Raw genomic sequence first — 14812 nt, 5'->3', positions numbered from 1 at the left:
AATAGAAAAGTGAAACCCTAAGACTACACTAAAATAAGATTAGGTATATCTAATATAGTATATCCATATAGTAAAATCCTGTGTAGCTAAGGTCAGCTAGATCTCTAGTGTAGAAAAATTATATTATTGTAGAAAAATAATATTACGTTAAAAAAAGGACATGCGGGAGCTGGAGAGATGGCTGGTTGGTTAAAAGCACATGTTATTCTTGAAGAGTACTAGGGTCCTGTTCTCAGTACCAAGATCAGGCAGAATTTCCTGTAACTCCAGTTCCAAAAAACTCTGAGGCCTTCTTTTGGCCTCTATGGCATGGCACACATGGCACACACATCGACAAGCAGGTACACATACATATGCATAACAAAAAATGTTATGCAGAACATAATTTCATTTCTGTGAAACATACAGACAACTAGAAGATGAAATCCAAGTGTTTAAAATGGTGACATTTCCAAGGAGAAGAAATACAGAAAAAATATTTAGGAAGTTATGAAAAACCTATTTTATAGCCATCAAAAATACTGTGTTTACACTAAAATGTTAACATCCAGCTTAAAATATATACTTGTTTATTCTTATTTATGTCAAGATAAGAAATGCTTTGATTTAGGCCTAAATTAAAAAAATAATTATTGACTATATCAACGTACAAAATAACTCAGTGCCTTGATGACCTCAGGGTGCTGGGATTCTTGGTATAAGTTACAATATCCAGCCCACTGTTGGTTTCATTAGGATGTGTATGTGGGGATTGTACAATACCACATCATGTGTATAGAGGTCAGAGGACAACTTGTGGAAGCAGCGCTCTCCTTCCACCTTCACATGGGTTCAGAGGGCTGAATGCATGGCATCCACTTTGAGGAGCAAGTGCTTTACTCACCAAGCCATCCCATTACCCCCCCCAACTTAAGCAAATTGTTTGCTGTTGTTTTTTATTTATTTAGACAGGCTTTTACTATATATTGGCTATCCTGGAACTCACTATATAGATCAGGCTGGCCTTTAACCCAGAGATTTGCCAGCTTCTACCTCCTGCGTCCTGGGATTAAAGGTACATGACATCACATTCAGTATAAGTTTTAAGTTTTGAGTCAGCAGTCTCTATTTTGGTTATGTTGTGTTTGATGTATATTTTGTTTGTCCTGGATGTTAGTATTCTCTTAAAAATCTATAAATGAATGAATATGTATGGTTCATATAATATTCATAGAATAATTTATAAAACACATGCTTTTGTAGTTGTGACAGATACAGTAACCCACAGACTAGAATTGTCCTCATAATGCTTACAACTATGACAGAGAGACCTTAGGACACCTATACCAGTCTTAAACGTATTCAAAATGGTAACATTGCAAGCACATTGTTGGAAATGAATTACCTTATTTTTTCCAATATAAAAACTAGGATGTAGTAGTCTATCCTTATGGGAGAATCTCTGAGGTTTATTGAATGCATTAATACACATAAAACTACTACTACAGTACCTAGGTCAATGGTAAACACCATTAACTGCTACTTATAAATGGTTACAAAGTAAAATACTAAGCTGGAATGTTTCTTTCCCATTCCATTCAAATAATGAGAATATTTGATGGTTAAGTTTACTGAACAGTCTATAACTTAATTCTGTTTTCTGACATGAAACTCTTCAATTTATGAAGTCAATTTTAATATATTTACACTAAGTTAAAACATGTAAGTTAAAAAGTAGTTAGCATTAAATGAGATTTCAAGAGATAGGCTATGATATATAAATATTTTATTAAGGTCCTTAACAAAGAATTTTTAAATGTTCTTCCTGAGACAGAATATCTATAACTTCAAATTCCCATCTGTAACCTCACATCCCTAACTTTGAATTTTTTATTTCCTCCCTAAAACATTAATATATTTAAAGTTGGGAAGTTAAAATCTATTTAGGAAGATTATCTTTTAAAACTTTTTAAAGTTACATCCATTTAGTGTATCTGTTGGTATAGATTTGTGTGTGCGCATATGTGGGAGGAGGTACTCAGGCAGACATTAGAGGAGAGCCTCAGGAATGAGGTCTTCTCTTTCACCATGTGCACTCAAGGGATCAAACTCAGGTCCTTTGTCTTGGTGGCAAGTGCTTTTACCCCTTAAGTCTTCTCACCTGTCTGTTAGGAAGACTCTCACATGTGGCAGTGGCAGCAGCCACTAAAATAATAAATAGTAAAACACACTGGTTTTTGAAAGTTTTGCTGATTATCAGAACTGACTCAATAGGAAAGGCAACTCTCAACTTTACCAAATAAGGCAGCATTTAACAAAGAAAAGGCAATATAAGGTATTTTCTGACTGAAGGGAGACATTACAAAGAGAATCCTTTCTTATGGATGTCAATGCACTGCTGCTCACCGAGATCACACAGTCAGCCACTGGCTTCTTCAAGGCATTTTCTGAGGTCTCTTTAAGCTTAGCCAGCAACATTCCTGTGACTTGCTCAATTGCAAAGGGCCGCTCTTCTTCCAGGTACCGCACCTACAACCAAGATTGATGTGCTAAGAGTCGCCCACTCACCCGGCATGTGCTCTCAGCATCACCTATCTATATGTCATGCTACCGTGGAAACTAGCAACACTGAACATGCCTTTCATTTTTAGCTCCACACAAATAAGTACACTACTTTGAAGGGACCTCTTACGCCCTTGTCCTTAAAACCATTCATTTTTATCATTCACTTTCCAAGTGTGATAAAAATAATGAAGAAAAAAGATAAAATTCTTTTTTTAAAGTTAGTACTCAGTTTCTGTCACATGATTTTGAAAACAGGGAACTTAAAACACAAGGAAAACAAAGGGAAAAAAATCCATATTAAGAATATGTAACGCCGGGCGGTGGTGGCGCACGCCTTTAATCCCAGCACTTGGGAGGCAGAGGCAGGTGGATTTCTGAGTTCGAGGCCAGCCTGGTCTACAGAGTGAGTTCCAGGACAGCCAAAGCTACACAGAGAAACCCTGTCTCGAAAAACCAAAAAAAAAAAAAAAAAAAAAAAAAAAAAGAATATGTAACATGTATTACACCAAACTTCCCAGGATTAAGTGTGGATTAAGTATAAGATTTAAAATTAATGGAGACCAGGTTTGTGCTCTACTTTATTGCCTAACTGTGTTGCATTTAGGAATATAAGATAAACCTAAACAAGGAACCTGTACTTTAAACTAATTTAACCTTTATGACACATTTAAAAGCAATACAGAACAGGCTAGAGAGACGGCTCAGCACTTAAGTACACAGACTGCTCTTCCTGAGCTGGACTCATTGCCCAGTAACCACATGGCAGCTCACAGGCATCTCTAACTCCAGTTCCGGGACTCTGGCCTCTGAAGGCAACAGGTATGCATACACATACTGCAGGCAAGACACAGTGAGAGAAATACAATATAAAGTGACATGAAGAACCTAAAACACCTGATATTTACTTCTAGATTCCCCCAAAATGCACCTTTATTTCATGACACTAACCTTTGGAAGAGTTCAGGAGAATGTTTTCAAGACTAGCAATGTATTTAAATATACATTTTTACATATATCAATATGTAAAAATAAGCATATATCTAACAAAATGAATGATTTTGAACCACAACTAAAATTCTTTTCTACTGTTTCCAATCCATGTAGAAATAACTAAGTAACAAATGCTATTGAATTGCTACCTTTAAAATGAGAGGGTATGGGGCTAGAGAGATGGCTCAGTGTTTAAGAGCACTGGCTGCTCTTCCAGAGGACCCGGGTTTAATTCTTAGCACCCACATGGTAGCTCAGAACTGTCTATACCTTCCGTTCCAGAGGATCTGACACTTTCATACAGATACACATGTAAGCAAAACACCAAACCACATCAAATTAAAACATAAATTACAAATTACAAATTAAAGTAAGGGGGTAACACTGAAGTAAGAGAGTGAATCATGCAGCACAGTCTTATAATAACTGGCGGGTGTGGTGCACAGTACTTCTTTGTATAAGGGTATCTAAAGTTTAGAGTTAGTGAGTATCAAGTACATTCACATGAATCTCTAAAAAGAACAAAAGGGGACAAAGTACACAGGGCTGCCTAGCAACACTCAGCAATACTCAGATGGAGAAGTGGACCACAGGATTGACTCTTTAAACTATCTTAAAGTTTAAAGCCCTTTAAAGTATCTTATAGACACACACTATGAATACACAAACTTCTATTGCTCAAAAATTACTTTTCTCTAAAAACAGTCTTCCCAGTCCATTCACAAACTACCATCTATGTTACATATGTGTGCATGTGTGTGCATATGTGGTTTTTTTCTTTTAGTGCTGAGAACCAAACTCAGGTCCTTGTGCTTGTTAGACAAGCACTTGGTGGCTGAGCTAAATAAATAGTCCACCCTTCTGTTTTTTGTTTTTTTTAAAAATAAAAGCAAAATATTTTAATGACCTTAAATTGTAACCTCTAATGGGTAAGATTGCTAGGTGGATATTTACCAGGACCTCACAAACCTAAACATCTGACTTCAATTTCCATCTTAGTTACTGCTAGCATAGCTCAGTTATCTGGCTCCACTGAGCAATCCTTGAACCAATCCTTGACCACAAATTATACCAAAGCATACCTTCAAAATGTATCTGAGTCTTTACCCTCTCAGGGGCATCCCTGACCTATCTGAGCAAATTCTTTCTCCTTATTAAAATCTGCCATCTACTCTAGTCAGAATCCTCTTCTAAAACTGGAAATACAGGCATACCTACAGCACAGACACATCAAGCTTAGAATTACTAAAAATAGCTGTAGGGAGATAGCTGCATAGCATAAAGTTCCAGAGAGTATACTTTAAGGGGGTTACAAAACTGTGCATGGATCTCCACTTTCTACTTGTAGAATGTTTTCATCACCACTCCAAAAATCTCCTCATAGAGTTAGCTATGCATCCCATTTTCCCTTCCCCTTAGCCCTTAGCAGTCACTAATCTACTTTCTGCGCATATGGACTTACTGTATTCTGGATATTGCAAATAAAAAGACTCATACTAAATCATGTGGACTTTTGTGCTGGGGTTCCTCAACTTAGCATGTATTTTAAGTTCCTATATGCAGTAGTGCATGTCAGGCCTTTCTTTTTATAGCTGCACATCATTCTACTGTATAGATATATTTCCCCTATCTAACTCACGATGAACACACAAGTATAGTAACTTTGTTACTATAAATTACACCATTAATGTTATATGTTATATATATATATATGTTCATATATAGGAACTTTGTGTACATATTTTCAACTCTTTCGGGTTATGGAGTAGTGGAATTGTTAGTCATACACTGACTATACACAAGTATCTCACTAGTGTGTGTTGGCCATTTTCTACTTTAAGTGTCTAGAATATACTCAAAAGCCCAGAATCCATATCTTAGAAGAAAATTTGCTTTAGTACTTTTGAAATATTACAAGGTTCTTATAAACTTGAAAAACTTCTGGCAGTTATACTACTCTGGGATGTATTCTTCTAAGGCACTTGTGGCTCTGCCTTTACTCCTACAAGATTTTCACCTGATGATGTTCTCCCAGTGATAGTTGTTTCTTTCAAACAAAAGTACTAAATTTAAAAGTTATCTAGGCTAGAATGGTTTTTTTGCATTTACTAAAATTAATGCAAACCTATTTCTTAGGCACTGTCCTAATTTGGGTTTCTACTACTACGACCAAACCAACTTGGGGAGGAAGGAGTTTATTTCAGCTTACAGTGTTAATTCCATCATCCAGGGAAGTCAGAGCAGAAACTTGCAGGCAGGAGATGATGCAGGTCATTGAGGAACGCTGTTTACTGGCTTGCTCTTCATGGCTTGAACATCTTTACTTTCTTATACATCCCTTGACCCCTCCTGCCCAGAGGTGGCACAACCACAACAGGCTGGGCCATCCACTTCTCTGACTAAGAAGATGTACTATATGTAGATTTGCCTGTAGGCAAATAGTTGAGGCATTTCCTCAATTTAGAGTTCCCCTTCCCAAATAACTCTAAAATGTGTCAAGTTGACAATAAATCAGCCAGGACAGATGTCTTGAGAAAGAAAATTATACTTGAGGTTTTGATGGTAACATTCTCACATTATTCTTTCTTTTAAAGAGACACTGCACTCTCTAAACACAAAGCTTACCTTAACACCCGTGCTTCCATTAGGCATCTTCTGCAGTTCATAGGGAAGTCTGATTCTCTCCGTCTGCACAATGGGGTCATCAAATGATCGCCCATGAAGCTTTTTGAAGCCATGAATTGTATTTCTTACATTTGTGACTATCTGTTGGCAATACACATTTGAAGTCAATTACTTTATGAGGCAAAATAAGATACTGTAATACTTAAAACCATCAAATCCCTACTCCCATACACTTAAATTCAGAATTTTACTTCATTTTCTTCTTTTCCAACTAGAAAGCAAGATTATAGTGTATGTATCTTAAGTATCTCTAAAATTCTCTTCTTATCCTAGAAGTTAGTGAGAGACTGAGAGGAAGAGAGAGAGGATGATAATATAAAACCTGAAACTTTTCAAGTAATACGGTGTAAATCTATTGACAAATTATCCCTTTGCTTTCATCACTCTGAAAATTTTATGTATGCAATTATTTTGCTTGCATGTATGTCTATACACTACTTGCATGTCTAGTGCCTGATGAGGCCAGAAGAAGCCATCAAATCTCCTGGAACTGGAGCTATAGATGGCTATGAGTCACTATGTGGGTGCTGAAATCAAACGTGGGTCCTCTGAACAACAGGGGTATTCTTGGCTGTTGCACCATATTTCCAGCCCCCTTTCAGCACTTTTGGTCTGGTCAGTGAATTACTATCTTTGATTTTGTGTTTTCCCCTTACTTGAATTTTTTTATTTTATTTTTAATTATGTGTATGTGGATATGAGTGGGTGGATGCATATGAATAAAGGGCTCATGGAGGCCAGAAAAGAGAGTCACATCATAGCTGGAGTTACTGGTATTTCTGGGAAGCTAACTCTGGTCCCCTGCAAGAGCACCTTGTACTCTTAACTACTGAGCCACGTCTCTTAAACCCTTCCCCATGTTTCCTGTCTTTATTTAAACTGTTTTTTAATCATTCAGTTTTCTTTTCTTCTCAATATACATTTTCTTGTGAGGTATCTTATGCATAATATACTGTTCTCATTGCTGAGAATCACCTCTAGGCTCGTAATTAAAATCCCTTCCATGTAGCACGGAGCTAAGCAACACTATTCATTGCAAATGACCGATATTTTGGCAAGATAATTTTTTTGTCCAAACTACATTGTTACTGAGATGCAGTACCTGCTTTCCTAATGACTTTCAAAGTCAAAAAGATCTTGAACTTGCATCATAGGATGAAAAGGTAGGGGTGCTCAGTTAACTTAATTCATGGGAGATACAATATTAAAGGCTGCTTTAAACAAAGTAACATTTCTGCTAAATTTAAAGCAGTCATAATATGATGGTGCTAGAAAGATGGCTCAGTGGTTAAGAAAGCTTGCTGCTCAATCATGAAGACTTGAGTTTGGATCCCAAAACTCATATCAGGTGGCCTGGAAGTCCTTTAACTCCAGCTCCAAAGGATCCAACAATCTCCTCTGGCCTCCATGTACACTGGCCCCATTCCTGTATGCACACACACAGACACATAGATACACACACACACTCTTAAGAACACCAAAATGTGATGTATAAATTAATTAAGGGAGCTATTTTTAGCAATAATTAACATTTATATACAATATGACATAATTAACATTTGTATACAATTTGATCACAGAAAACATCAAACACTTTCACAAATAAAACAGTTATAAAAGACATTCTTTCAAAACTGTGAGCAACAGTTGGAATAAATGAGTAAGTAATTCCCACACAGTCACAAAGGAAGAATGGCAGATTAAATTGCAGACTTTTTGAAAGAGGATTTCATGTAGCTCAGGCTTGCTTTAAACTCACTTGAGATGAGCCTTGAATGCCTGATCATCCTAAGTCAGCCTCCCTAGTGCTATGTTTACAAACCTGAAAACTGTAAGAAAGACCCACCCACACGTAAAACATCAGACATAACTACCAAGAGCTTTGGTTTAGGGAAATAAAGTCAAAGCAATCTAACACCACCAAGATACCAGGCCAACTTAAAGTTAATACTCCATTCATGTGCAGTTCAGGAGCCTGGAGATATGCTTAAATTTCACGGCCACACTGAGCCACTCTGGAAGCCATTCTGGAAATTTTCTACTTTGTTTCTTCTACTTTCTTTTGCTAAAACCATTTCTTGTTAGTCACTGAATGATCTAGAAGACTACCCCCTCTATAGAACATGATCAGACAGGAAAAAATCCATATGGAAGGACATTCCAACTTTACAAGTTTTTAAATAAATAACATGAAAAATTAATCTATAACTCAAAGCAACTATATTTCTCCCTCTTCTTCCACACTCCTACCCTTTTTTCTCTGTTTTTGCTTTGAAAACAGTATCTCATGCAGCTTCTGCTGGCCTTGAACTCAATCCCACTGCCTCAAGAACTGGGATTATAGGTATGTGCCATCACACCCAGCAAAGCATCTCTGACAAAATACAAAGGTGCTAGACTCTGCCCACTTGCAAAACTCAACTACATACCATGAAAACTTACCATCGTACACTTAAGTTTCCCTCTAAGTCAAAACAACCACACTAACAACATACCTGGCTCTTAGCTGCATTTCCAATGGCTCGAGTTCTGGATCCCAAAGATATACAGGCCCTGAAAAAGATGAGAGCAACAGTTCCTCTGCTTCTCTGTATACAGTTCATGTGGTTTTACAGTTTATGTGGTTTTATATGGTTCTCCTTATACTAAAATAAATTTAAAAGAATTAAAACAATAATTATTTAAAAATAGGTGGTAGAAATAAAAACTTTACATATTCCAAACTTTATATCAACAGAATGGTGATCAGAATTTTAGAATTTAAAAACTATCCTAGTAATTGCCAATACTGTATTGGTATCAAAATTATTTTTCAAATTCTACTGGTGTGAGACTTATTAAAAGGTAGTCATATTTAGCAAGGTAAGGCTCCTTAGATTTGCGCTCTGGCTCTGTCATTCAACAGCTAGCTATCTTGTGGGAGTTATATAAGTATCCTTTCCTTCAGTTACCATATACTGACGGTGATGATAGCACCTGCTCATCAGGTTATGTGAGGATCAGGAGAGTGAATGTAGGTGTTGAGAAATGCTTTCAACACCTGGCACATAATGAAAATGAAAATTCTTGCTATTTTAATCTCATCTCCATGTTACATGTAACATAAAGAATAACATTTTTATCATATGATTGAAGAAAATGTTTCCATGATTTTAGTTTTAACTGTAAGAAACTATTCAATCAACAAACACTGTATATACACAGGCCACTTCCTACCCTTGGAGAATTTATAATTTAAAATTCAACAGAATATATAGAAGTATGAAAAAGAACAGCCACTTATACATAACAGGGCTTTAGAGAAGCAATTTCTAAATTAAAACTTGAAAGGACATCAAATTATTTAATTTGTAGCTGTTTTGTGGAAAAGGGCATTTCAGGCATACAGGTGGTGCTGAGGCTGGCTATGGTTTCCTTCTAAAGATTCATGTGCTAGAAACTTGGTCCCAAAGTAATGACACTGAGATGGTAGCACCTTTAAGATGTATTAGTCTAGGAGACAGATTATAGTAACTCTGAAAATCAGTGCCAATTTTACAGAAGTATGTTAGGCCCCTTACACATACAGCATGTCCCCTTTCTGTTTCTCTCACATGCTGTGACACAGCAAGAGGCCCTGGCTATAACACTAGCAAGGATGTATCCTCCAGTCACTAAAATCAGGAGCCAAGTAAGTCTCTTTAAAAGTTATCAAGTCTGACACTTTCCCATACAGTCTTATATAAACATTCCTTCCTGATTCTCAACAGAAACATCTCATAACATCGAAAAAGCAATTTTACTTTTCCATAGTACATATTATCATCTAATTCAATTTAATTCTCCAGCTTTATCTCTAGATCAAAATGTGAAATCTGTAAGAAACAAGGTACACTGGTTTCATGTTCAATATGGTAGCCAATGTTCCCATGTGGTCAGTTAAATTTAAATAACAAAATCTTATGCCTCAAAATCAATCTCATTTCATGTTCCTTACACTCACATGTAGCTAGTAGATAGAAAAATCCCAAATAAACAGAGAACAAATATACATAATAGAAAGTTCTACTGCACAGCACTGGCCAGGATTACTGACTGGGAAGTCACACAGGGACCTTGTAAAATGAACAGAAATATGGATCCAAATGGTAACTAGGAATAACACAACTTGGCTACTTTCATAAGAGGATTTGATTAAGGCAGTGTTATCAAGGCCGGACTGTAAATTTGAAATATTTGCATCAAGTAATGGGAATCCATTAAGTTTCTGAGTAATAGTAATAGCCATATGGTGATGTACAATATAAAACAAAGGCTGTATTCCAGAGCATGGCTTAAGGGCTGGCAGTGCTTCACTGAGGCCCGCTGGACTTTCCATTCAGCCATCTCTTTATCTGTCTGCTCCTCTCAATTTTGTTACATAAGCTTTAAAAAAATAGCCCTATTTTTCTTTTCCCTGTCCCTTATCAGGGACACAAATCACAATATTCTTAGTTCTTCTGTCACTGTGTTGTTGCTTGATGACCAGTGATATGAGATAGCTAGCAAGCTCACTTCCTTGGAGAGCCTTTCTGACCCTCTTCTATGTTGCTAGTTTGGATCAGAATCAAATTTTCAACAGCTAAGCAACTTGCTTGTTTCAACTATAGTGCCAAGGTGTCTGTAGAGCTGAATTTCTCAACCATGGCAATCCTAACATTCTGGGCCAGATACTTCTTTTGTTGGGTGAGTGGAGCTATGCTGAACCACTGCATGCTGACCTCTACCCACAAGAAGCCAACTACACCTTTTTAAAAGTCCACTCTCAACTGTGACAACAAAAGAATCTTCAGGTAAGTGTAAGACGTCCCTGTGAGGGCAAAATCGATCCCATCTGAGAGCCACTGCCTTGGCATAGATCTCAAGAGTTGTAAAACACATTTCTTTAGACATTAAACTAAGCATGTCAAACGTTCTGTTCTTGAGAGACTTTCAATGTTTGAAAGTAAAGGGACTTCAGTTCTTTGGAGAAAAAGACATCTGAATAGTGTTTAACTATTGGGGGGGGGTGCGGTGTCATGGTAGAAGATAGGAAGGGAGAAAATCTTCTTAGAATGGCATCTTGTTGCTACAGGCTTTCTTTTTTCCCTTTTCCTTTTCCTTTTCCTTTTCCTTTCTTTTCTTTTCTTTTCTTTTTTCGAGACAGGGTTTCTCTGTGTAGGCCTGGCTGTTTTACCGGATCAAAATGATGGTCATTAATTAGTATAACAATTATAGACTAAAAAGACTACTAATGGCATGTGATATATCACAATTTTATAATACCTATTATGTAATATCAGATTCCTCACCCCTAAGATCAAGATCAAAGAAGTGACTGGGGAATCATTTTGTTTTGTTTTGTATTAATACTTGAAGATTTTTAGAGCAGTCTTATGTTTGGCTATGTTCCAGCCTGTACTAGCAGCCCTTATAACCCCCTAAACAAATTTAAATCAAACAGCATTAATAGCAAATATGGTTACTGAATATTTGTCAGAAGCAAAATAATCATCTGTAAAGTCCATAGTAGTTTATCATCCACTAAATGTCAATTCTCAAACAAGTCCAACAACAAACCCACAAAGTAAAAATAAACAAAAAGGTAGTTAGTGTAACATCTGCAAAAATAAAATATAAGCAACCTGAAAGTAGGACATGGTATTAATGATTATACAACACTAAAACTAATGGAATAGAAATATTTTACATAGAGGTTACTTAACAGAACATCAAGTTTTCTATCTTAAAAACAAATAGAAAACCACCTGGAAGCCTTACCTTTGGACAGAATTATAATTTTTATTTACATTTTCATGTATCTATATTTCTAAGTTTAATAATTTTTCATAATAGATATGCTTAATAAATCATGAGTAAATTATTGGCCCTGGAATTATGTCAGTTACATGATTAATGTCCACATCTGTGTATCTAGAATTTCGATAGATAGAGATGTGATGTGTCAATCTAGAAAAAGAGGAGGTCTAAAGCATTCTAGACTACATTTGGAAAGAAATCAAAGCATTCTGTATTCACTAAAGCTACTCTGAAACATACTGTCATATTCTTAAACTACTAGAACTGTTTTAAACTCGTCACTTAAAGATGGTTTTATACTAATCTTGGCTGACACTAATTTAAAATATAGTATGGATCATTCATCTTTCCAAAAAAATATACATGAACAGAACTTTCCTCATCAAATTATAGGTTAACAAAAGTGTACAAAGAGTTTTTCATATGCAAGTATTAGTTGTGTTCTTTGCCAACAAACTTTCCAGAAAGGAGAAAGAAGTGAACGTGTGGACACATGTTTCCATGACATAATGCTACAAACAAAGTCTTTCATCAAGAGTTCATAATGGAAACACTCCACAATCCTGTTTATACAGGATAGTTGCCTCTGACTCACCAACAATTCACTCTGTAGAGACGCACGTTAGGTAGTAGCTTCTAACAACGGCAATTTCCACTAATTGAAAGATATTGCCAATGTACAGCTAAGAGTCCCATTGTCTGAGTCTCTCAGAGTGAATGCAGTGTTAACCTAATCCCTCCGGAAACTGGTCAGATCATCTCAAATTCTCAAGGACATCACCTCATCTTTCCTTTCTATAAACACACAGCTAGGCAGATAAATGAATAAAAAAAATGATTTCTAGTGTTAGGAAAACTGCCATTCGTTTTCTGAGGTGTGCAATAAACCAGGGGTCACTTTTCTGAGAAAGCTGTCGCTCAGGAGATGGGGGAGGGAGGACAGAATGCAGAGCTCTAGCAGGCTTCCTAGCACAGGATAATCCCAGGTCACCCTTCGCTGGGTGCCGCAGACCTTTCTTCCCTGAACCGGACTCCACGCAGAGGTGACCCCCCTATTAGTCCCTCTGGCAGCCCTACGCAGGGACCCCAGGGTCAGAGACATCTGCGACAAGCAGAGGTGGGGCGAGCCGAGGAGCCAGAGGGGAGCCCCTACCCTCATCCTGGCCGTAGACGCTGCTGCACCTGTCACGGGGTGGGGGGCGTCCCGGGCCCCACCCAGGAAAGGGGGCGTGCGGCACTTACGGCGTGCACCTGTCGCTGTACTCGTTGGCGATGGTCTCGATGCCGCCGCTCCTCGCCACGGCGATGTAGCAGTTGAGGAAGCCGAGGTCAATGCCCACCACCGACATCCCGCCTAAGCCTCGGGCTGGGGGGACCGCGTCCCGCTGCGGGTCCCCACTACGGGCGCTGCGACTCCTGCGAGAAGCAAGGGAGAGGACCCACTCTCTGTCAGAAAATCTAGGGCAGGGCGTCGGAACTGCGGAGGTGGAGCCGACCGCCTGCGCCGCGCCGCCTCCGCCCGGCCCGCCGCCTAGTCTCCACTGCGGTTCGCCGCCCCCAACCGGCAGTTACTGCGGTCTGCGCAGGCGCGCTCGGCCCCGGGAGGCGCGAGCCACCGGTCGGCTGAGGCTCGGCGGCCTCGCCCTCGGCCGCTCCCGTCAGCGCTCGGCAACGGCTCGCTGCGGAGTGGCAGGTTCGAGAAAGAGCTGGAATGTGGGAGGAGGCCGCGGAGCCGCGGGGCAGGGCGGGGCGGCAGTCGTGCGACTTGAGGGGAGGCGAAGCTGTCTCCAGGCAACACTGGGGCAGCCGTGGCCGGCGGACGCTCTCCTAAGCGCCGCCCTCTCAACACTGCCACCCTCCTTGGCGTCTCTCTCCGCAGCACCGCTCGCCCCGGGCGCCCGCCCGCATCCTCCCACGGTCCCCGAGAGCTGCGGCTTGGGAGCTCACCGCCGGCCTCGCCGCCCCGCCCCGAGGGGCCACCCGCGTGCGGCTCGTGCTGAGGCTCCTCCTGCAGCTCCTCTGTGAGGTGATGCCCATTATGCGGTGCCAGGGCCGCCAGCTTCTCAGAACTACTCCGCTGCGCCCGGTCCCAACTTGTCACTTTCCAGTGCTTTCCCTCACGAAAACTGGTTTTCTAGGCCCTGACCTGCTTGCTCAGGGAGCTTCAGAAAAGGAGCCTGCCGTGGGCGGCGTGCTGCCTGTGTGCGCTTGAAAAGTTTTAGCTTACACTTACGAAGTCTGGCGGTCCTGCTCCTTTTTGTGCACATCCCAGTGCGAACTCGGCTCTTTTTTATCCAGTCCCTTTGTCCCACGTTCTTTAGGGTCCAATTCTTCATGTATCTGCTGGCTCTTCTTAACTAGTTCTTCAAGTATCTGCTGACCCTTCTTATCTGGCTCTTCATGTATCTGCTGATCCTTCTCATCTAATTCCTTGTGTAATTCCTGTTCCATCTCATCTAGATTTTTGTGTGCTTCCTGTTCCACCCTGGAACTAGACAGGGAATTTTTATCCGCATATTCAGTACTCTCATACTCCGTATTTGTGCCCTTTCTTAAGTTACTCAGACGCTTCACTATTAACACTGCTGTCAGGGCAGCAGCAGCAAGTGTGGCAATAGCCCCTGCTGTTGCTATGATGAATACAAAATACATTTCAGGAGCTATACCAAGTCAATTGGGACGCCACTATTGTTCCAACTCTAGTGTCTCTAAAAACTTTCTTGACTTCAGAGTCTGTAGGAGGCATGGTCAGTCCCACTCAACACTTTCTTAGGCG

At 39.5% G+C, this 14812-nt stretch overlaps 1 protein-coding gene across 1 annotated transcript in view; it reads right to left on the bottom strand.

Moving 5' to 3' along the window:
* Hspa4l (heat shock protein family A (Hsp70) member 4 like) overlaps positions 1-13444 on the bottom strand; it is a 47890-nt gene extending 34446 nt beyond the window's left edge. The window contains exons 1-4 of the mRNA XM_028763136.1: positions 13279-13444; positions 8715-8772; positions 6160-6300; positions 2386-2508 (exon numbers count right to left, since the gene is read on the bottom strand). Coding sequence (XP_028618969.1) covers positions 2386-2508; positions 6160-6300; positions 8715-8772; positions 13279-13385 — 429 coding nt within the window. The 5' untranslated portion in view covers positions 13386-13444. The remainder of the gene's footprint in view (positions 1-2385; positions 2509-6159; positions 6301-8714; positions 8773-13278) is intronic.
* Between the last annotated feature and the right edge of the window lie 1368 nt (positions 13445-14812).

Source organism: Grammomys surdaster, unplaced genomic scaffold (genome assembly GCF_004785775.1).
Source record: "Grammomys surdaster isolate TR1022 unplaced genomic scaffold, NIH_TR_1.0 62, whole genome shotgun sequence".
Lineage (NCBI taxonomy): Eukaryota > Metazoa > Chordata > Mammalia > Rodentia > Muridae > Grammomys > Grammomys surdaster.
The sequence above is the reverse complement of the archived record's forward strand: the minus strand, read 5'-3'. Positions and strand labels throughout refer to the sequence as shown.